The sequence below is a fragment of the Pararge aegeria genome, chromosome 12 (genome assembly GCF_905163445.1).
Source record: "Pararge aegeria chromosome 12, ilParAegt1.1, whole genome shotgun sequence".
NCBI lineage: Eukaryota > Metazoa > Arthropoda > Insecta > Lepidoptera > Nymphalidae > Pararge > Pararge aegeria.
Window position 1 is genome coordinate 3617672 of NC_053191.1, and position 24530 is coordinate 3642201.

A 24530-nucleotide genomic window follows, 5' to 3' on the forward strand; every position below is an offset into this window, starting at 1 on the left:
ATTACTCTGAATAAATCGGTTAATAGAAAATAAAGCCGATTAATAGAAAATAAATAATAGGATATTAAAAATCACGCCACGTTTAATTAACTGGGGCGAAACTGCGGGGCACGGCTAATAAATAACAATTGCCAGACATCACCAATAAATTTCAATAGCGGCCTAGTTCTATTAACTATGTGTAACTCAAGGATCGAGGAAAATGTCTGTATCAATCATTGTCTTCAGCATTGTTACCATGGCATATTGACATAATGGTTTACCATTGATGGCTATTTATTTTTATTTGTGATGGCTGTTGTCTAGTGCGCTAAATAGTAACACCAGCATTCTGTCGGCTGGCGAACAGTTTCTTTTTTATTAATTTAACATACAAAACAGATCGTAACACAAACAAAAGAACAACAACCAATAAAATAAAACTAGCCACTCTCCACCACATGCGTGTACAAAAATGCAACCAATGGATGTCATGAACTTAATATGTACTAGAATATTACAAGTTTACAAAAAAATATGATAAAATGATACAGTGTCATGTAATATTATATATAATCTCTTTATTTCAGGCAAAGCCCATAGTAATACATTTAAAATAACACTATTAGAGAAAAGAAAAAGAAACAATTAACAATATACAATATCGAATTAAAATTCAAATTGCATTATAAATTGATAAAAAATGGCATCAAAAATTACAATGAATAATGATAATTATTAAATAAAAAAAAAAAAAATTTAATACTTTTTGCTCCGTGTGTGTGTATGTAAAATTATGAAAAAATATTTTTTACATTTGTAAAGCAGAGTGTTACAATTATGCAGAGATTTAATGATACGAACAAATTTGTAATTAAAAATGTCAAGATCGCAGGAGGAAACCAAATCGTTAAAGATCGCAGATCGTATTGAATCGCACGGCGTATTGATAGACAGACAACAATATGGCTGCTACACATGTAAATCATCATCTTCATCACCAACCCATTACCGTCCCACTAAAGGGCATGGGGCTTCTCTCAGGAGGGTTTACCCGCAGTCTACTGCTCTGGCTAAGTGCACACGCCGCGCCGTTGAGAACATTATGTACGGCAGTCAGAGTCACTGGCGATATTTAAAAAAGCCGTGGAGCATGCACAACACTCACTCAGACCAACTACACTCACATACATAACCAAGTCGCCAACACCATTCATCAAAAACTGGCACTCAAGCACATGCTTACACAAAACATTAACACACCTTACTATAAATATACCACTCAAACGATACTAGAAAATACCACATACAAACTTTATTATAACCGTGCTATTCTTACAGATAAGATCATACACTATAATAGACCAGATATAATTCTACAGGACAAATTAAGAAAAACCACTTACCTAATAGATATTGCAGTTCCTAATATCCATAATATACAGAAAACAGTAAGTGGAAAAATTAGCAAATACACTGAAGTTAAAGAAGAAATTACGAGAATCTGGAAACAAGACAAAGTGTACTCGCATGTGGTTCCTATCGTTATCTCTACCACAGGGGTTATTCCTAATAATCTTCTACATAGCTTAAAAATAATAGGTCTGGAAGAATCTCTGTACATCGGTTTGCAAAAAGCTGCCATTTTAAATACATGTAGAATAGAAAGAAATTTTTTACAGGTTGACGAAAGCATACGTTTAACATAAAAATACAATATAAAAACACACCACACGCTGCATTTACTTGGTTAAGGCCCGTAAAAGCAGTTAAAACCAGCCAAGGGCTTAGAAATACAAACACTTCCAAAATAATATTTATGGTGAACTCTCAGGCATGCAGGTTTCTTCACAATGTTTTCCTTCACCTTTTAAAGCAAATGATATTAAAATTGCTTAAATTAAAACGCACGTAATTCTGAAAGTCAGTGGAGCGTACTGGGGTTTCGACCTCGGTATGCACGAAAGGAAAGCCGAAGCCTTACCTACTGGGCTATAACCGCTTAACAAGCTGTACTACTTCAAAAATAGAACCTCTGAGCATATATACTTCCATTTGGATCCTAAAAATTCAAAATTCCAAATTCAAAAATTCATTTATTTCAAGTATGCCTAATATAAGCACTATTGAAACGTCAAGTCACTTCAAACAGACGGACAGACAGAGTTCGGAAGGCAGATTCTACAAGAAACTCAGAAGTTGCTCATTTCCATCATTAACAATTTACATTTTACATTTACCAAACCAGAATATGTCGCTAAGATTGTAACGTTTTCCGACTGTATAACATCTGGTTCTATCGTGATTCCCGAAGTATTCTGCAAGGACTTTCCTTATTCGATTTAATAACATACAAGTCGGGTAGTAGAGCAGTATTCTATGTACACTTGGAACAAAATTTATTATTAAAAATACGAACATTTTCGAGTTATATATATAGGTAATTAAGACCTGGTTAACTGAAGTATTAACGGTATCGTTTGAAATTATAAGGATAGTTGAACGCGTGCCAGCTGGGTCGTGTGCTCGTGAGATGGGCTAGTTGGTTTTATCAGTGAGCTGATAACGTGGACTAAGGAGGATAAGAACCAACAACTAGCCGATCCGTAATAAGCAGACACGTTTATGAGGTCAGGTCTATTTTGCAATTATTTTTTACGTGATGAAATTTTGCGTATGCATCATCATCATGTCAACTCATTACCGGCCCACTACAGGACACGGGTATCCTCCCACAATGTAAAATGTAAAATGTAAAATGTAAATTGTTAATGTTGGAAAAGAGCAACTGCTGAGTTTCTTGCCGGCTTCTTCTCGGTAGAATCTGCCTTCCGAACCGGTGGTAGAGTCACTACACACAGACAGACTTGACGTTTCAAAAGTGCTTATATTAGGCCTACTTGAAATAAATGAATTTTGAATTTTGAATTTTTTTGAATTTTGAATGAGAATATAGGCCGTTGTATATTTTAGAGGAGTTGAGGAGAACTTGACGCCAAAGTGCTTATAATCTAGGTCTGCTTAGAATTAATTTTTAATCTACCCTTTTTTATAATTTTGTATACAAACCTCCTTGTTCACAGGATTAAGGGATTTAGAACTAAGATCTACGTTGCTCTAATACGGGTGTCGACGATCAATATCATATGTGTGAGAACTTAATAATAACCAGAACCGATCATTTAACTGTAAGGGAGGTGAGGTGGAAATTGGAGTTCGGGAGTACGTGATCTAAATTCGAGCATCTTAACCACTTGACTAACGTGGCAAAACCACATACAGTATTGTAGTACTCCGACCTGCATCAGTCTCATAAATAGCAATTGATGCCATTCGTATGCCGCGTGAAATGGTTACACGTCTCGTGCGCTTGCGCATTGCTATAAATCAGTGCGGTTGATGTTAAGATATTCGGGTTATGTTTACAAGCGACATTTTCGATGTAATTGGTTTTTTGGTACAAACGACAACATCTTAGTTTTCCAAATGCAATGACGCACTTAAATGTAGCGTATATCTCTAATTTTGGTCTCTATAATGACGCAGTGGTTACTCTTATAGTCTGGAACCCGACTTTTTAATACATCACCTTGTAGCTGAGTCGCGGAACGCAACACCCCCCACAACACAATCCTCTCATATAACACCCATTCAAACTTAATGGTGGAGTATTCCATTAGCGCCGAGGTGTTCACCTGAAACCAGATCATTCGCTGGGGTTCCCTTCTTCGTTTGCTAGCGCAGAAAAAAAAACAAAAACCCTTATCCAAGATATTAATGAAAACCTAAATAATACTTCACAGCATTTAGAGTTAGATTATGTACTGTCTCTGAGATTTATCTTTGAAACCGAAAATAGTTTTTGTGGAAACTACTGCCATACTTTTTATTGAAAGAAATCAGATACAGCCCTAACATTACATACAAAATTAAAATCAAGTGACTCCAGCCACTTTCTTAAGTTTCGTGCGTAGCGGTCTTTTATCTTCAATAGGGTTGTCATAAGTAAACACTTAGAATATTTTGAATTCGTTTGTATGGAAAAATAAATATGCTCTTTTGATTACTTATTTTTACAAGGTGCTCCTTATGAAATATACTAATGCATACTTTAATATTATTTCGTAATTATGTTACACGTTGTATAACTGAATATTCTGTGATGATTTCCAACAACCACCTATCGTCGTTATCAATTTCGAGAAAAATTTAATTTTTAGTATTTTTTGTTAGAGCGGCAAAAGAAATGCATCATCTGTAAAAAATCGAACTGTCTTACATGCAATTCATAAGTTAGACTAAAGTAATCTTATTGTAAATCTTGGTAGAATTAAGAATCCTTTTTGACTTCGGTTAATTAATTATGGCCAATTTAATTTAATATACTGTGGTCGCTATAGGTAGCATTTATAGTTTTAAAATAGGTTGCGGTTAAATAAAGGGAAAATGTTAATTGAAAATTGTTGTAATACAGGGAAATCATATTATACTATTTTGTTATTATTATGGTCACGTGGAAAAACATGCGATACATTTGTGATTTCACATTTTCTACTACTATGTCGCTTAATACTATACTAACTAATACTATAAATGCGAAAGTGTGTTTATCAATACTTCACACCGTCCATCCCTCACTCCCTCTCTTTTAGCAATAATAGGTTTTTTTTTAAATATCAACACTGTAAATAATAAAAGAAAAACAAAAAACACATTTAAAAATGTATAAAAAAAATAAAATACAAATATATAATGTTATGAAAGCATCAAAAGTGTAATTTTTGTGGCTATTTGAATAAAGTATTATTTGACTTTTGCTTTGATGGAATTCTTCCCAATCATCAAATATCCGTCCCAGCTATAAGAATTGATATAATGCAAGTCGATCGGACGTGAAAGAGGGTCGCGAGTTATGAAAATAAGGAATATTCCGTAGTTATCCGGTCGCTGCTCCGGTTGCCAATCTGCCTACACTACACGAGCCATGCAGACTAACCATGCTCAGAGAAAACTGAAGTTTTCTTGGGTCCAAGTCGAGTAAACTCCACGTGCTCATGTTATGTCACCACCACATAAAAAAGCGTAACCATACAGACAATAACTTAGACATCACCAAGCTATTACAAACGAAGTATCTTAAAGTAGAGTTAAGTACAAATTAGGGCAGCTGCACTTTGAATAAATAAAAGGCATCATCAAAGTTACGGATATCTTTTCCTCTGGGACAGATTTATATGGGGCGCACCCATGACACACTGATACGCAATGATTCGATGGAACCGTAGTAGAAGAAAGCTGGATCCACGTGCTCTTGATTTGTCGGGTGGTAAATCAGCGTTCGTTAAGGGGCAACCTGAAAACATTGGATAACAATTCTAGTGCCATATTAATTGAAATGAATACATCGACCGACTTCTACTTAGTACACCCCCCAATTGAACATTTATTGAGTACACCCAAAAAAATAAAAAAAATAATAGAAACATTTTTTTTAATGTTATTTTTCTGATTTGGTTTTTGATTATTGCCGTATTTTAATTGATTTCGTTCTATAATAGTGTAGAAATCCTAATTGGGTCGTAGTTACCAAATAAAGAATTATTATTGTTATTTAACCGTAGGCTATTAAGCGATAAGGCCGCCTTTTGTATTCTACTTCTATCTTTATGTTTTTGTTTTTATTATATATTGTATATGTTAATATTGTGGTATACAAATAAAGAGTTTAATAATAATAGTCTTTTTGTATAAATAATTTAGTTTTGATCCTTAAAACCGTGTCTTTTTTCATGGTTGCGGACAATACAATTTCTCCAGCGGGATATTGTTAGCCGATACATAAAAACCCGACGAGGTTTGGGGTATCTCAGCGCGATTCTTCGATCTCCAGTGGAAAGTACAGTGGCAGTAAATGGTATATTATCAATGCAAGAACATGTTTGTAATATTTGCAAGCATGTTATGCTGTACTACGAAAAATCTTATATAGTACTTAAATCCAGCTGAAGATGTATTTTCTTTCTTTCTTTCTTTCAATTGTGTTTTTTTTATTGCTTTGTCTTTGGTGTACAATAAAGTAAGTAAAGTTTTTGATTTGATTTGATGTCGCTGACAACCTCTGGTAAATATATATAAAAGGTCTGTGTAGTGTCTGACATAAAGCTAACCTGTAGTGCAACAAATTTTTCCATTCGGAGCGTGTGTGAAAAAAGTCCATGACGTTGTTAAAAAATTAACAAAGCACCGGCGACTTGCCACTTCGTTTATATCGTGTTTGCGCTCGTATTGTGTGTGGGTATTAGGGCGGGTTCCCACCAAAGCGGAGAGGGTTGAAGTGGGGAGGAGCGGTGAAGCGAGCAGGTTATTTCCACTTATTCATTTATTTATTTGCGAAGCGGTGAATGCCCAGTGGGCAGGACTTTGACTTCACTTTCGTGGGGGCGAGTTCGAATACCAGCACTTACTTTTCCGAGTTATGTGAGTTTTAAGCAGTTAAAATATTACTTGCATCAACGGTGAAGGAAAACTCGTCGTGAAGAGACCTGAATAGCTGAGAGTTCTCCGTAATGTTCTCAAAACCTAACAATTCCTGGACCGACCCGGGATTCGAACATCCTCGAGATCCGCAGTTGATCATGGTAACTAACGAGGCAGTTTCTTCCAGCACTAAAGCTTAACTCATAGCAAGCTTTGTGCTCGCTCAAACCCAGTCAACGGCTCAACGCTAGTACTACCCTCCTAGTTATGTAGTTAGTACGCATTTTTAAGCTGTGCATCGTCTTCGCGCAAAATCTTACCCACTCTAGAAACCACTTAAAATTAGCGAAACCGTTACATTGTTTCGTAGCCTACATTTCACTTCACTGCCTAGCTTTATCGCACAGCTATGGTGGAAAGTCACCCTAATTTTCCTGACGCATGATTTCAAAGCCTTTAGACTAAAACCAATTTAGTCACGAGAACCTGGGTCTAATTTCTAGTATGAGCCAAAAGTTGTATCTAAAGGTTGCGTCCTTGGTTTTCTTGTGAACGTCTCCACACAAAAAAAACACTCTCTACGCATGATTTCCCCCAACACCGGAGCATTCTCAGGAGATGCTGACTTAACAATGCACAACTAATTAAGAATTTAACATTACTTTGGTCTCGTTTTTCGCGGATTGTAGCAAATTAAATTAAGTATTTTTAGAGTCGCAAATATTCCTCTACTCATTATTGTTTTACAAACATTGCTGGTAGTAGATGTATGGACAACGTTAAGCTTTAAAGCAAGTAAGATTAGTTCTGTTACATTTTGACGTTTAAGTATTTTGATACTTGATAACAGCGATATAGTTACGAGCGTTAAACTTTTTACGAAGGGTCCGGGTGTAAAAGTGGGTCATCCATCGAATAACGCTCAACAAACGTCATCAACGGATTTGTGCTTTCTCAACTAGACCCTCCTTTGTTGAATCACCCTAATTATGAACGCAAATAAACTCTTAAACGTGTCTAAACACCCCGAAGGCGTTAACCCTTATGTGAGAGTTCAACTTTCCGCAGGGTTCAAATGCAGAGTGACCTACAAATCGGAAATAAATCTTTTTGTGTGCAAAGGGTAATCTTTCGAATTGAAGAGGGTTTATCAGTACCTTTAGGGTCCGTTCACACAGACCGGCTCGGAGAGCATCGGCCTGCTTTTTTCTTTTCACACAGACCGGGTCGTATACGCTTGGAATTGGCCGGAGCGGAGCCGCCAACTATTTCACATCGACCGGCTGGAAGAGATCTGAAAGCGGGTGCGGTTGGATGTGCTCGGAGCCGGTCGGATGCGCTCGGAGTCGGGTGGATACACTACAAAGGCAGTGCCAGTATTCCGCGCAGTCTAAGTTTTGTTTTCGGTGTGTTAACGTGTGCTTTTCGAAACATGGATTTAGATAGCTCCGACGAAGAAATATATTTGTTAGCAAGATTACTTGAAATAGAACATAGGAAACGTAAGCGCAAGCGGAAACAAATATGGGTAAAACATATTTGGAAAAACAGACTAATCCATGGGGAGTTTCACACCATTTTCGAGGAATTGAAGAGAGATAGCCTAAAATTTTATGAGTATTATCGTATGGAATATTGGCAATTTTTGAAATTGACAGATTTGTTAAGAGTACATATAACAAAAAAGACTACAAATTATCGTTGCACCATTACAGCCGAAGAAAGGTTAACGGTAACTTTAAGGTAAATAAAAAACAATTATTTATACTAATCATGTTATTTAGATCACAAAATCACAGCCCTCCATTTATTAAGCATTGTTTACGTTAATGAAATGTAAATTACTTATACTAATCATGTTAAATAACACAAACATCTAAATAGATCACAAAATCACAGCCCTCCATTTATTAAGCATTATTTACGTTAATGAAATGTAATTAAATAGTACAGATTTGTGTGTGTTTAATTATTATTATTATAATTATTATTGTTTTTGATTGTTTATTATTTTGTATTTTGTGTGCTGGTATTGTACCCGTAAGTAGTCTGATCTGGATAGTTTTGAGGAATATAGGTTTCGTTTGACACTAGGTAAGTAGATTGATTAGTCGATGGCGGTGAATTTATAGACAAAGAATAATTCAAATCTGTACTATTTCCATACAGACTTAATTCAGCTTCATTAACAATGTTAAACACGCGCCTTTTAATTCGTGCTTGGACTTCTTTTGGGAATGTTTCCACTGTATCTGACATAGACAAAAAAAAATTACGTAATGCCTTGTCACGGGGTGTAGTATTTCTTTTTTCTTCAAGATACTCTTCGAAAACCGTAGCAACATCTTTGCTTAAGCGTGGTCTCTTTTTCGAGCCAGAAGTACTTGCAAGCGATTCAACTTCAGAATGGTCAGAACGTTTAGATGATGTCGATGGTGGTGGTATTGGTGTGCCAGGCTCTGAATCATCCGATGATAATGTTACATTAGATATTTGGTTTCGATTGCGAAAAAATGGTATTATAAAAGAAAGTTCTTTTTCAAATTTTATCAATTTGGACGTAGTTGCACCATCGCCACTCTTGCCTTTTCGGTTATAATAGGCTTTTCTGAAGTTATCTCGCAGTTTCTTCCAACGATCCTGGCACTGCGTCACTGGAAAGAACAGAAATGAAAAATTAATAACATAACTCTTTTTTATTTTATAGTTCGTTTTGGTACGGCAGTCTTATATTTCTATTTTGTGTGTTTGTTTTATTTTTACAGATTCCTCATCACTGGTTGCAGTTTCAAAAACTTGTCATTTAATTTTCGAATGGGAATTTCTACAGTTCATTCAATTATTCATGAGACAATCAGAGTAATTTGTGATGTTTTGATGCCCATAGTTATGCAGATGCCAGATGAAGAAATGTGGGAAAAGGTTTCACGTGATTTCTTTAATATTTGGAATTTTCCTAACTGTTTGGGCGCTATAGACGGAAAGCATGTCAATATACAGGCACCAGATAATAGTGGAAGCTTATACTATAATTATAAAAACTTTTTCAGTACAGTGTTACTAGCTGTGGTCGACGCGAAATACAGTTTTTTAATTGTTGATGTCGGATCATATGGTAAAAATAGCGACGGCGGAATTTTACAGAATTCAAAATTTTGGAAAAAACTCAACACCAATAAGTTAAAGCTGCCCCCAAATAAACCTCTACCTAGTACCACTGAAAGCTTACCACATGTTTTTATAGGAGACGAGGCATTTCCTTTGAGCAATAATATATTGCGGCCGTATCCAAGAGAACAAGCAAGAACAGAATTATCAAAAAAAGTATTTAATCTGCGTTTAAGCAGGGCAAGAAAAGTCGTAGAATGTGCATTTGGAATGCTAACTCAAAGATTTGAAATTTATCAAAAACGAATGAAAATTCAGCCGAAGTACTGTGATTTAATTATATTAGCAACTACATGTTTACATAATTTTTTAATAGAAAATCGGACGCCAGGACAAGAGAATGAATTTCACAGCAATATAAATTTATTAACAGCAATAACAGACAATAATAATGAAAACAGTTCTAATAGCGACGCAGTTCTAACCACAAGGAATAAATTTAAGGATTATTTTTCATCAAGTGGTGCTTTAGATTGGCAAGATCAAGTGGCTACGCGAGTTTCTTAAGTTATATTTAATAAAAATTGTCTACTACATAAGTATATTCTAACGATCAGATACTCAAACGAGTTTTTAAAGTAAGGGCGCATTTAAACTCATGTTATTCCTATTTTGACTTTGAATCTAACACGTCGCAGCACGAGTTTAAGAAGCCCTTGCTTTAAAATTCGTTTGAGTATCTGGGGGTAGGTGTAAAACAATGAAAACCTTACTTACCACTTATTCCGAGACATTTGCTAATTTCCTCCCATGCATTGTCTTTCATTATCCGATCGCTATATGATGGCTTGGTTATGTCAAATAAACACTCATATTTTGACACGAGTATTATTAATTTTTCATCATTCATCTTTTCGTACAAGTACGCACAACTATTACGTTCAAATGTTGCTATCAAAATGGCGGTCGGCGCGGCCGCAGCGGGCACGCAATCGGAGCCGATCGGCTACGCGATAGAGAAAGAGCACGCAATCGGAGCCCATCGGCTGCGCGAGCGAGAAAGAGCACGCAATCGGAGCCGACAGGCTGCGCAAGCGAGAAAGAGCACGCAATCAGAGCCGATCGGCTGCGCGAGCGAGAAAGAGCACGCAAGCGGAGCCGGTCGGCTCCTTTTATTACTTCACACGAAGCGCGTTCAGGCATTTTTAATGACAAAAAAGGTGCAAATGCAAAAATAAACTTTACTACAATCACTCAAAACACTGTTTCCAACGTGATAAAAATCTGCTCTCCTCTCCGAGCCGGTCTGTGTGAACGGACCCTTAGCGTGAGATTAACACACCCGCAATGGTAGAGCTCTTTAGGAATATCGAAACAACGTCACAGTAAATTGAACTTTGACCGCATTACTTTAAAGCTTTAAATTATTAGCACTTCTGCCGCTAGCTGTGTCTTAGTGCCGAAACACTATTACACTGTAGTAACGTTAGAGTAAAATTGCACTTTATCTTGTTTTAAGCCTTAAAACCGTATAAAATTCTACAGACAGCGCTCAAAGCGGTACTTTTGTGAAATAGAAATCAGTAGTATATAGAAGGTACGGCTTTAAAACACGTACTTTAAAACACGTACGTTATTTCGATACTAGAAAACGAGCCTACGATTGTGAGTGCGCAAATCTCTTACTAGGGATGCAGGATTGACAAGGAGTTTGAATCTTGAGTAGCTCTCAATGTCCTAGATGTGGGACTTGAGGCAGGTGTTAGAAAAGGTTTTTGAATAGATTCGAGTTAACCTCAATACTTATTTGAAATCTTGAAGGAACCTTTTTTAATCGACTTCAAAAAGGAGAAGGTTATCAATTCGGATGCGACAGGCGTAAATCTCATGATCTTTGCCTTCACTTTTGCATCCAAAATAATACAAAAGTGACAGCAAAGATTGCAAGACTTACGTCTGTCGCAAGCCTGTCGTGAGATACGTAATCACCTTGCGGATTTGCAAATTTTTCTTGTTCAAAAGGGGCTTACTCCGAAATGGTACTTCTAAAAATTCATATAGATCTGATGGTGAGTTGTGGACAGAGAATATAACTCTTCTTTGTATACAATTAGTATATATGCACATTGTACATCTTTAAATTTATTTATATATATATGGATTTATATATGTATATAACAATATGATAGCAATTGATTTTTGTAATTTTTTAAAAATAAAATATTTAAAAAAAAAGTAATAATAATAGAATCAATACATATCTATATAAATGTATTTAATTTCATATTATTTATGAGCTATTTATGTATTATGGTTATGTGCAGTTGGTATAGTTTATGATAAGACATATTTTTTTAAAATATTGTACAATCCCGTTTCCATAATAATTTATTTTCCTCTTTCATTAAGGGTTGTCAGGAGGAGATCGCTTAAAGCAATAAGACCGCCTTTGCGCATTTTTTTTTGTTCTTTTACTGTTTTAAATATTATCTTTATCCCTTAATTGTGTGCAATAAAGAATGTATCTATCTATCTATCTATAATTCTTCAAAAAATTACAGCAAATCAACCGCGATTGTTGCATGTCGCATAAATGTGCACTGTTTACGCAATCACACAACATAACATACAAGTACTTTCGCTCGCTTCTGTACTGTGTTTTATTTTACCCAATAACTCCTCCTTACCTAAAGGAGTTCTTGAGCACTGTCAGATTTACGTTATTGTCGACTGAGCATGCCATTTCATGAAACAAAGTTTCATAAGCTCATTGTTAAAGCGACTGAACTGTGGAATGCACTTCCAAAAAGCATACGACAGTCAAGGCCACTAAACGTATTCAAACATGCTGTTAAAGCTCATTAACTTGAGCAATAAAGACGACATTAGGTGATTTAATCTTACTCATATTTAAGTATATATACGTATATATTACATTATTATTTTTTATATTTATTATTATTTATGTGTGTACTTAGGATAAGTATTAGTCTGTAATTATTCGTAAGTATGTATTTTAACGATACACCCCACCAATCAGTTTCTCTTGGTTTTCCCAAGGTGCCTGAAAGAGATAAGGCCGCCTTTGGTATCCTACTTTTTAAGTTTGCTCCTTCTGTGTTACTTTTTGTACACCACAAAAAGTAACACAAAAATGACAAACAAAGTGTATAAGAACAAATAAAGTGTATAATAAATTCAATCAACACATAAAATGTTTATCTAAATTATTATGGATCGAAAGTCTAAACCCATAAAACCTCATCATCGGGGTCATCGGGGGCAACAAACGCGTAATGGCGAACCCGTATATAATCTAATATTTTTGGGCCTAAGCTACTCCCTTGAAATTTCCTGACAGCTGAAAAAGGAAGTAGAATTTCCTATTAGGAAAGTAGTCGTTTAGATATTTCATTTTAGATAACAAGAGTTGTACATACTACAATTTGTTTATTTATGTTTTGGTTACTTACTTGTATTTTTATTGAAAAGACAAAGCCGTTTTTACTAAATGTTGGCAGCGACTGATTTTTTTTCAGGCGACTTCAAAAGGAGGTGGTTCCATTGTCTGTCTCGGAAACTCTGTATCGATATGAAATTTCAATGGGACCATTTCGGAATAAACCCCTTTCGAAAAAATTAAGAGTTTTGCGGATCCGTTTGTATATGACAGAGCTATGCTCAAGCATATATAAAAAAACATCCGAAATGATAACGTGCTTTTTGAAGTGAGTTAAAAAGTGTCTGCTTTTTAATTATATGTGTAAATACTTATCTATAGTTGGTTAGTTTACTATTATCCGCTTTTTTTAATCTTCTAAGATTTTTCGCCAAAATATATAAAAAATGTTATACAACTTATTAATATAAATATACTACGACAATACACACATCGTCACCTCGCACCAAAGTAAGTGTAGCTTGTGTTATGGGTACAATGATGTGTGATAAATATTTTTATAGATATAATACACATAACATATACTTATAATAAACAGATAAACACCCAGACCCTGAAAAAACATTCATGTTTATCACACAAACATTTTTCCTGTTGGACGCAGAAAGCTGGGTCGCTGCGTCAACTGTCTGTCAGTATATCTTAATTCAGTTACACTTCGTATAATAAATAAATATATATACAATTGTACGGGAGCTATGGTGATACGCTCGACCGTATCACGTCTCCGATCGTGCTCGGAGACCGAGGTCCGAACATTGATCTTTGGAAGTTATATATATATATAGTCAATTTTTGTGAACACTTCCCTAGCGCGATGCAAGATTTTTGTGGCGCCATCTAGTTCGATGCTATACGACTTAAAAGTCGATGTTTCCCAATTGTCTTACGATATATACATTTGTACGAACAACCCTAAACTGACAAGTACTATAAATTTTTTATCTAAATGAATGCTCATAAAACATGAACTTACAATAGTTCAAAGTTCCAGATACTGAAAATAGAATTTTTTCATCAAGTTGATGGCAAAAACCTGAAACGACTGGAAAATTCCATTAACAAACCATAAAGTTGGTACAAACGAGGTGGAATGAGCTAGACACTATAAAGTTTGCTGCAGTTCTTTATTAACTTTTTTTGTAGTTTATCTTGTACTTAGATATTTTTTCACAGTTTCGTTTCCATAGTGTTTGGAATGCTATCTATTATTTCTAAAATGGCTCTGATTGGCTGTGAAACTGGTCAAATTTAGCATTATGGAGCGTAAATTGCAATTCAAAGAAAAATATCATTTAGTATTTTTTGCACAACTTTTATTTCGTCAATTTTTTTAACTCACTTTGTCCCAGGGTCTATAAATTTATAAAAGCACGTTTTTTTGGTACATTTCCTCGTATTTACATATATAACGCGAGTTCTTAGATCGAGGCGAATCACTTAAAATATTACAGTAAGACGTACGATTGGTCGGTATTTATTTATAAACTTTGTGGCATGTATTTTTTTTTTTTTGTAGTTTACCTTGTATCGGTACACGTTAGGGTTTCGTTCCCATAGTGTTAAAATCGAACCCTCGAAAATTAAGTCATGACTTAATTTTTTTTTTGTCCTGTAAGTATAAAATTATACTATCGACCTTTAATTAGGAATCTTGTGTATAATGCTGGTTCCTTTGAATTAATAACGTACAGAATCCTCATTCAGCCATTATTGTATGCAGTGCAAAACAGTAAAAACGCCTCGCACACGTCTCACTTTACACCCGCGTAAGGTTTCAAGCTCACAAACTTTTCCCATTCTCCCATTTTATAGTGAACGTTTAGAAAATTAGGGGTAAAATAATTACGTTAAATTAAAATAATTAAGTTCTAACTTCTGTGGTTGGTTCAACACAATTGCAGAAAAAATTGTTTATTTCTATTATTCCATATTTAAATTTAGCTCTGTGGGCTCAAAAATATAACTCAATAATATTGAAGATTTTTGGAAGTACCTACTTCATTTGGATAATTTCATAGTTCTATTTTGTCCAACTAAAAGTTTTTGATTTATTTTGAAAAATTACAAAAACAGAACCTACATATCTATCATAGTCTCAAGAACCAAAAATTTATAATAAATTGAATTAACTGAGCAAGTTTATTTTTTATTATCATCATCATCATCATCACATCAACCCATTACCGGCCCACTACAGGGCACGGGTCTCCTCCCACAATGAGAAGGGGTTAAGGCCGTAGTCCACCACGCTGGCCCAGTGCGGATTGGTGGACTCCACAAAACTTTGAAAACATTATGTAGAACTCTAAGGCATGCAGGTTTCCTCACGATATTTTCCTTCACCGTCAAAGCAAGTGATATTTTTAATTACTTAAAACGCACATAACTTAGAAAAGTTATAGGTGCATTGCTGGGATTCGAACTCAGCCCCACGAAAGTTAATTCGAGCTTCTACCCACTGCGCTATCACAGCTTCTATAGACTATACGTAGCATTATAATCTTCTGTTAAAGATGAGGATGCTACGTATATATACTCGCACTACCTGGTTTTGCAGGCATGCAGGTAACCTCACGATGTTTTCCTTCACCGTTGAAGCAAGTGATATTTTAATTACTTAAAACGCACGTAACTTAGAAAAGTAAGAGGCGCGGAGGGTGCCACTTTTGCCCCTCACTAGATTCTGGGCTGTTGATATAACGACTTACGGGTTTCTTTTCGGACAACACCAAGCCTGTGAGCCTTCAAATTCAAAATTCAAATTTTCTTTATTCATGTAGGCTTATGAAAAGTGCATACATATATGTTTGCATAACTGTAAGGGGATGGTGATAACTTCGTTCGCCAACTTAAACGTAAAGCTACGAGGGTTCCAAACGCGCCCTGGTCTAAGAAGAGCCCACAACAAACTTAGCCATCCAACATAGCAATTTTTTGTTATCACCATCTCACAGTAAATTAATATTAAGCTATGAAGTTAAAGCAATTCTTTGCTTGTTACATCGGACAGTGTCTGCGTATGGTTTGATTTGAAGAATGTTTGTAATTACACGTATAAATGTAGGTACTGTATTTATATATATTGTTAGAAATATTGGGTACTGTATTTATATACAGTATGCCGATAGTATATGTAATGTATCTATGTACCTAAGTCTAGACATACAAAGTTCACGGTCACCACCAACGTGAGTTGTTCATACAAGTATACCTGAATTCAATGTTGTTAAATATTAATGTCGTATATCAAAAGACGTCGCGCAGCATACGCTATCACCGTCTCTGGATCTATCTGAAGACAGATCTGCGCTCTTGCCGGAATTAATTTGTAGAGTTGTTTTAATGATATACGGACGAATAAACGAGTATTTATGTACTGGCCTTTATTCAGCAAATATAACAACAGTGTCTGAAGAACTCACTGGCACTGCGGAGGGTTCATAGCTTTCCGAGGTTCGACTTCAGAATGGGCTTACCACAAACTCTTAAGACAGTAATATGAGCAACTGAGTTTCTAGCAGGCTTCTTCTCGGTAGAATCTTCCTTCCGAAACGGTGGTAGAGTCACTAAAACAGACATATTTGACGTTTCAAAAGTGCTACTTGAAATAAATGAATTTCCATTTTTTTTTTAATTATGTATAAAATAAAAGATTATATGACGCTCTAAAAATAAGGATTGTAATTCTGAAACTAAACCACAACAATCAATATTGTTGTGGGTTAGTTTCATTAAATTAGGGAACTTATTATTCCTAAATTGGCTCCGATTTCCTTTGAAACGGGATAAACTTTTGCATTATGGAACGTAAGTTGCAATTTACAGAAAAATATCATTAAGTATTTTTTGCACACCTTTTGTATATATTATATAAGCACGTTGTTATCGAACATATCCTAGTATTTATTTATTTGTATATATTACGCGAGTTCTTGGTTGGAGGCGTATCACTTAAAATATTACAGTAAGACGTACGATTGGTCGGTGTTTATTTATAAACTTTGTGGAATGTATGTTATTAATTTCTACTCATATATCATATTATCTTGGCTCCAGATTGTTAATCATATTTAGATACACTTTAAATGATTCAGTTTCTAGAAAATTCGACACTTCAATTCATGAATATATATAATAAAAAAGAGAAACATTAAGACAGAATAGTAAAACAAAAGGCGGCCTTATCGCTTAATAGCGATCTTTGTCGGGCAACCTTAGTATAAGGAAAAAAGTGAAGACAAAGGTGGTACAAAATTTAAAAATACATACATGAATAACTACATACAAATACATAAACTAATGTATAAAAATACTTAATGGGCCAACAATAATGATCATGATAAAAAAAACTATAATGTAATCAATGTATTGAATTTTTATGTTTTAAAAATATTAAAAAATCATATAAAAACATTCATAAAGAAAGCCTCTTTTTATAAGTATTATTTGTTTAGGTATATTATTTTTTAATGCACTTGTTTTTATTCTTTTTTAAAACACTATAAAATAAAGAGTAGCGTAAAGACTGTTCACATTATAAGCGAAGTGAGAAAAAAAATAGTTAAGGTATATTACAAGAAATTTATTCGACGAATAAGTCTCCGTGTATAGACGTGCTATGCCCAGGTGTCCAACATCCAATTTTTCTTGCGCAAGTCCATACATTTAAACATAAGTGTTTTTTGTTGTCGTTATTATAACGCTCTCGATAATGGTCGCTAGGGCGAAATCGAAAGCTTTAAGTTATTTTTAGATGTAGGCATTAGTCATATGCGTCTTGATTGACCTTTTTAATCTACTTGTACCAACTTCAAAAATACTAGGAGTCAATAAAGCCGTGGAGGTTTGTAGGCGAACTCATACTTTCCATTTAGTAAGTTGTAATCATGTAAACCAACGAACCGTAATTCGATTATCGTAAGCTTTTTCTAAGATTTTTTTTTTAAAATATATTTATAGTAGTAGTTACCTATTCGCTTCTCACATTTATATCTATATGGGTATCTAAAGATAAGATAAATAAATAATAATAATAAATGCTTTCAATTGAGGCCAAATACCCGTATGAAAAAAATTTAATCCGAAAAATACTAGGATAAGCAAATACAGACTACACTAACGTATACAAATAAAAAAAAAAAATTCAAAATACACTTAAAAATTAAAAAAATAAAATTACGTATATATAAAAATATATATATTAGATTAAAAACATTTTCCCATGAATTCAGTTAATCGGCATCATATAGTTGAAATTATTACTAATGGGTTTAAGCGGGAAGTAAATAGTAATAATATGTTACACACAGTGGCGTGCATCTCATAGATGCAAATAAGCAGTGCATACCCTGACCTCAGGGCCTCTCAGACCATAAGGACGACTTAAAATTTAAAGATTGAAAAAAAATTAAACAAGTTATAGAAAACTATAAAAGCGCCATCTAGTTAAAACCGGCCGCACTTCTATGTAAATCAATGGACAAGTCCCGTGTCATGGTTTAGAACTAAAATAGACAAACTGAATAATATTTCGACTATATTTTAATTTTGAGTTGTAAACAGTATCCCTAAATAAAAAATAACGCTTTAAATATAATTTAAATCTCATAAAATTAGCTGGGGCTTTCACGATTAAGTATCCATTGCCGGGCAAATCGTTTATTCGTCGCTCGAATTAATGCGCCGCGCCGCCGCGGTCTCCATAGAAGCACGGCGATTGAATGCATCTGTCGTTACTTGTGTGCACCAGCACACAAGGAAGTTCTGGTGTGTAGTGATATAATCGCGTGCGTGCTTACACAAAATTTGGCTCTTTCTATGTGTGCGAGTTTTCCAGGTTTCCAGTATAGGGGTCTCGCTTGTGTGCAAATCTTAAAAGCACTGCTTACGGAAATTTGAAATCCAAATGTATGCTTTGTTTTTTTATAAGCACAAGTAATTTGCTTTGTTTGTTATTGTTTTAAAAGGCAATAATTCTTTTTTGTAGTTAAAAAATTTATCAATGAATTTTATTACATTCAAGGTCTTTAGAAATTTATAAGTACCTAATTTGTTCAAAAAGTATATTAAAATAACCAAATTAAAAGTTGCCGAATTATGTTAAATAAATTATTAACGTATGCCAGGTGCCATTGGTAACTGATGAAGTAATATTCTTTAAATGACAACTTTTAATAGCATTTGTGTACTAAGAAAATATTACGGACATATTTTGACTATGATATTCTCATTATCGCTGGCGATCGCTCAGCGCCATTATTGTTTACCTTTTACCTTCTGTCATAACAGCTTATATACACCGAATTAGAACTAATTGTTGAATTAACGGTTGTTTGTAAATAGTTACAATTATTATTGTTAACATTAACCTTTGTGACAGTGTACTGTTTGTAAATGAATGATGAAGTTCTTATATTCGGCGTGTGATCTGATGGTTAAGTGTGCTTGGAAAATGTAGGTAAGTTTAGAGCTAATTCTTAACTAACGTTTAATTGAGATTATTCGTAAAGGAAGGAATGCACCTACAAGGAGCGGCACGTAAAAAGAGCTCTGACTGACTTACAGAAACAGGCGAATAGCAGTGATCAATGTTTTGTTTCATTATTTATTTATAATAATACCTATGTTTGTTTATTGTTTACACTAAAAAACATTATTTAATGTAATTGCCGCAATGGCAGACAATTTTAAAAACTCGCTAGTCGGTCGTCTCAGAGCTTACTATACCTACTGGAAATAGGAGATGATGAGAAGATCTACATGGGTATCACAAACAATGTTAGGTTAGGTACCTATTCACAAATAAAATTATACAGTAACATCAAAATAACATGTTCAGTACCTATTTTTTTTTATGCATACCCTGACCGAAAACCCTATGCACGCCACTGGTTACACAGTAGTTGATACAGTGCTGGTGAATGTATTAAGGAAGTGTTCAGGGTCACGGATTTGAGGTTTCTACTATTCTTTCTACTGATATACTGTTCAAGTTACATTAGTTTCGTTAAGATAAAAGAATCGCTTATAATTTTTGAATAAATAAATGAAGGACACTAGGTACATTTACTTTCAAAACTACACCTTATAAATTTATATTATACTAGCTGTTTCCCGCGACTTCGTCTTTGATGTGGCATTCAGTTTAGTTCAAGTTTAAAAAAAAAATTAAGTATTCAGTATAGCTAAGTCTGAGGGGTTTGCTGCTGTCGCCTGAGGAGTTCTGTTCTCTATCTGCAACCACCTACATTAGATCTACACAAAGTTTGGGCAAAATTAAACACATATTATAACCTCTATAGTACAAAAAGAAATATTTAAATCGGTTATAATTTGTCGGAGTTATGTTGCAAAACATCACTTTCATCCCCTCTCCCAAAGGAACCGAGCTTAATGTCGGGATAAAAAGTATCCTATATTACTTTTATCATTTCAACACTTTACTTTTAACACATATGTGTACAAAGTTTTATGAGGATCGGTTAAGTAATTTTTGCGTGAAAGCGTAACAAACAAACTTACATTCACATTTATAATATTAGTAGGGAAGTAGGGAATAGGGAATAGGTATAGGGATTTTATTTTAAGTAATTTTGCCAATTTCTCTGCATGAACCAAATTTTCACACTATTCATTTAGTAAAATTTGATGCCTTCTAATCTCCCACAGTGAGAAGCCACCCCGCTGGCCTCCTTTGCGAACGTTATAGAGAATTTTCAGGATTGCTTACAATGTTTTCCTTCACCGTTGAAGCGAATGATATTTTCGTTGCTTAAAACTTTTGGTAACTTCTTAAATTTAGTGGTGCGGGCTTCATTTTCAAAAGTGAAGCCGAATTCCTAATTCCCCACAAAACTAGGTAAGTCTCCAGAAAACTACGTATGTAGGTGAAGGCAAAACGAAAAAGCTTATGAACCGTGACTAAATTAAAAAAAAAATCTTTTCTACAAATATTTATTTCATGTTTAATCCTTCGGGGGTGGGATTTTAGAAAATTGCGGATATGCCTTAAAATAGCTCAACATTGACTAGACTGTGAGATGGTGATAACAAAAAAAAACCTGGCTAAGTTTGTTGTGGGCTTTTCTTAGACCCTCCTAGCTTGGGTTTTAAGTTAACGAATGCAGTTATCACAATTACTAACGTTAGTGGTAACGTGTTAATGTAAATGTGATGAGGTCTACATGAAAAAAACATTTTTGAAAATTTTTAAGTTAAGAATTTTGAATAAATGACTTATATACAAACTTTTTTGTGACTCTAAAATCAGTGCAATTAGGTTAATATTGCCACGTACACAGTGGACGATGCCACTCACATTTTTGTCTATGCTTCCGGCAAAAAAACGAGCTATAAGTATAAATTACGTTCTATTTATAAGTATCTCGCGAAGTAATTACATATAAAATAAACCTGATTTTTATCTGTTTCTTTTAATCTCCAACCTATTTTTATCTTTAATGTCTCGTCACGTTAAGAACACCTACAGACAATCTAAATATAAATATATGTAGCGGTGATAGCGCATTGGGTAGGAGCTCGACTTCACTTACGGGGGGCCGAGTTCGAATCCCAGCACGCACCTCTAACTTTTCTAAGTTATGTGCGTTTTAAATAATTAAAATATCACTTGCTTCGACGGTGAAGGAAAACATCGTGAGGAAACTTGCATGCCTGAGAGTTGTACATAATGTTCTCAAAGGTGTGTGGAGTCCACCAGTCCGCACTGGGCCAGCGTGGTGGACCACGGCCTTAACCCCTTCTCATTGTGGGAGACCCGTGCTCTGTAGTGGGCCGGAAATGGGTTGATGTGATGATGATGATGAATTTGTGATCTATCAATAAAAGTTGGGGAACTGTACTTATAGGTATAAATGTATCTGGAACATATTAAAAGGCCAAAGCCCCTTAATTAAGGTTATTTTATTGGTAAGACTGTTGACCCTAAATCTATCAACGACAGCGACACGATAAAGATAAGATAGAAAATCTTACCTGCAATCTACCTACTCGTACATCTTACAAGTAAGCTAAAGCCACGGCCGATTGGCGCATTGGGCAGCGACCCTGCTCTCTGAGTCCAAGGCCAAAATATTTTTGAAGCAAAACTAAGCTTTAGTTTTGCTTCAAAAATAATTTCTTTAGTAGCCCGCGGCTTCGTTCGCATTTTTTTGGTTTTTCATGCATCCTGCGGTAACCGTACATTTTCCCGGGATAAAAAGCAGCCTATGTGTGAATCCAGGGTATCCATTCCAAAACTCAGTAAAGTTGGTTCAGTAGTTATTGCGTGAAAGAGTTACAAACATCAACCCATACATACAAACTTCTTTCGCATTTATAATATTAAGTAAGATGAATCTAAGTAGCCATTATGAGTAAAAGCAATGTCGCAGGGTATAACATATCGTAATGGTCAAAACGCCCTTGCGTGCGAATTGCGAATGGCAATAAAAAAAGTGGAATGCGTTTTGTTCTATTTAAATGTTTATTGTACCTTTCTACTCTTTGAGTTAATATGATTGTCTTTATTGAAGCATTTAATAAAACTCCTTTTGCAATTTATCTTATTTATATATAAAGCTTAAGTATTTGGTTTTCGGGATTTATTACGCGTCCCAACTTGCTAGGTACTCGTCTCATTTCAAAAATCGTTTAAGCTTAATAGCCCAATACTTGAGAAAGGTAGGCGGCTATTTAACATCACACTATGAACTAATTAATAAAAGAAAAAGTAAGAAAGAACGTCAATAACAAGGGCGGGCGACACGATGCGGTAGGTCTTAGGATAACAGATGAATGTTTATATCGCAATACTTCTCACAAGTTGTAGAATAGAATAGAATAAATTTTATTGATTTAACTGTGTAAATTTTTTTGTAAGTGTGAATAGTTCCAACAGTTTGCCAATTTCTGGAGTGCAATTTTCTTATCTATTTAGAGTTTATTTAACAAATTACTAATATCTTAATTTTAAACATTGGAAACTAATTAAGAACTGTCCCAAAAATATTGGTTAATGTTAATATGCCTTATTTATTAACCTAATTTTTAACCTATTTTTAAAAATATTTCCGTCTAATTTTTTTACCATGAGTGGTAAATGGTTAGAAATTTCAAAAAATTGTAGGCAGGAGGAGTTGCTGCGAATTGCTAGTATGATAATACATTTACTGAGTGCAATGATATCTTGAGAACTATTTCATCAAGAGTCAAACTCGTGCCGGTTCTATCAGATCGCCAAAATGGCCTACAACAGTAGCCCATAGAGACAATTTACCAAATCGAAGCTGAGATCTCACTGTGGTCTGTCTTCTTATCAGTGGAAGGTCTCAAGTTCGATTTCCGGCACATAGCTGGTGACATTGCAGTAAAGAGCTACTTCCATAATTATGCTTTTTAAATAAAATCACCGGAAAAAATGTTAATGTTATCCAAATATGAAAAGTAATGTACGTGTTAAAATCTGTCTACGCACATGTCGGACGTAGACGGTTGTTGGTTCAGGTGGTACTGAATAGAAAGTCATACATTAATAGGTACATGGTACATGGTACGGCCATTAGTAAATTACGCGTTACGAGAGTTTGTACTCGTATGCACCATACATATAGGAATGGTGCTCGACTTCACTTTCGGGGGGCCGAGTTCGAATCCCAGCACGCACCTATAACTTTTCTAATTTATGTGCGTTTTAAGTAATTATAATATCACTTGCTTCAACGGTGAAGGAAAACATTGTAAGGAAGCATGCCTGAGAGTTCTACATAATGTACTCAAAGGTGTGTGGAGTCCACCAATCCGCACTGGGCTAGCGTGGTGGACTACGGCCTTTACCCCTTCTCATTGTGGGACCCGTGCTCTGTAGTGGGCCAGTACTGGGTTGATGTGATGATGACGATGATGATACATATAGGTAGGTACGCCAGATGATTCTCTACCTACCACTAGTAGGTTACCATTTGTAACCTAGCGTAGGTTTCTAAACCCATTTTCAAACTTTAAGAGTATTTATTTATTTTTAGCAACATAAATATTACACGTTTTTAAATATAAAAAAAATGCACTAATATGCAAGTAAATTACAAAATTAAAAAAAAACAGGACATTATTTGTAAACGTTGTAGTAAATTTAGACAATGTTGTAAGTTGTAAAGAAACAAGAAGCCCTAGAAGAAATTATAGCTAGCGATTTGTACGTAAGAGATTAAATAAAGAAGATTTATGACCTTTTTTTCTTTTATGACGGCTGATTGGCGCAGTGGGCAGCGACCCTGCTTTCTGAGCCAAGGCCGTGGGTTCGATTCCCACAACTGGAAAATGTTTGTGTGATGAACATTAATGTTTTTCAGTGTCTGGGTGTTCATCTATATATTATAAGTATTTATATATATTATTCATATAATTATTCATCAGTCATCTTAGTACCCATAACACAAGCTATGCTTACTTTGGGGCTAGATGGCGATGTGTGTATTATCGTAGTGTATTTATTTATTGTTATTCA

The 24530-nt window shown here is 34.8% G+C and overlaps 2 protein-coding genes across 3 annotated transcripts; one reads left to right on the plus strand and one right to left on the minus strand.

Moving 5' to 3' along the window:
• The first annotated feature begins 7861 nt into the window (after positions 1–7861).
• On the plus strand, positions 7862–10444 carry LOC120628199 (protein ANTAGONIST OF LIKE HETEROCHROMATIN PROTEIN 1-like). 2 transcript variants are annotated; one of them, XM_039896451.1, is made up of 3 exons: positions 7862–8199; positions 9222–9378; positions 9507–10444. In XM_039896451.1, exons 1-3 carry the CDS (start codon positions 7889–7891, stop codon positions 9555–9557), a joined length of 519 nt encoding a protein of 172 aa, XP_039752385.1. In that variant the 5' UTR covers positions 7862–7888; the 3' UTR covers positions 9558–10444. The 2 variants fall into 2 exon arrangements, with proteins under 2 accessions (XP_039752385.1, XP_039752384.1); XM_039896450.1 differs by having other exon boundaries at positions 9222–10444.
• Positions 8198–10509, minus strand: LOC120628200. The gene is made up of 2 exons (XM_039896452.1): positions 10342–10509; positions 8198–9110 (listed from the first exon to the last, which is right to left on the minus strand). Exons 1-2 carry the CDS (start codon positions 10472–10474, stop codon positions 8464–8466), a joined length of 780 nt encoding a protein of 259 aa, XP_039752386.1. The 5' UTR covers positions 10475–10509; the 3' UTR covers positions 8198–8463.
• Positions 10510–24530: the final 14021 nt, after the last annotated feature.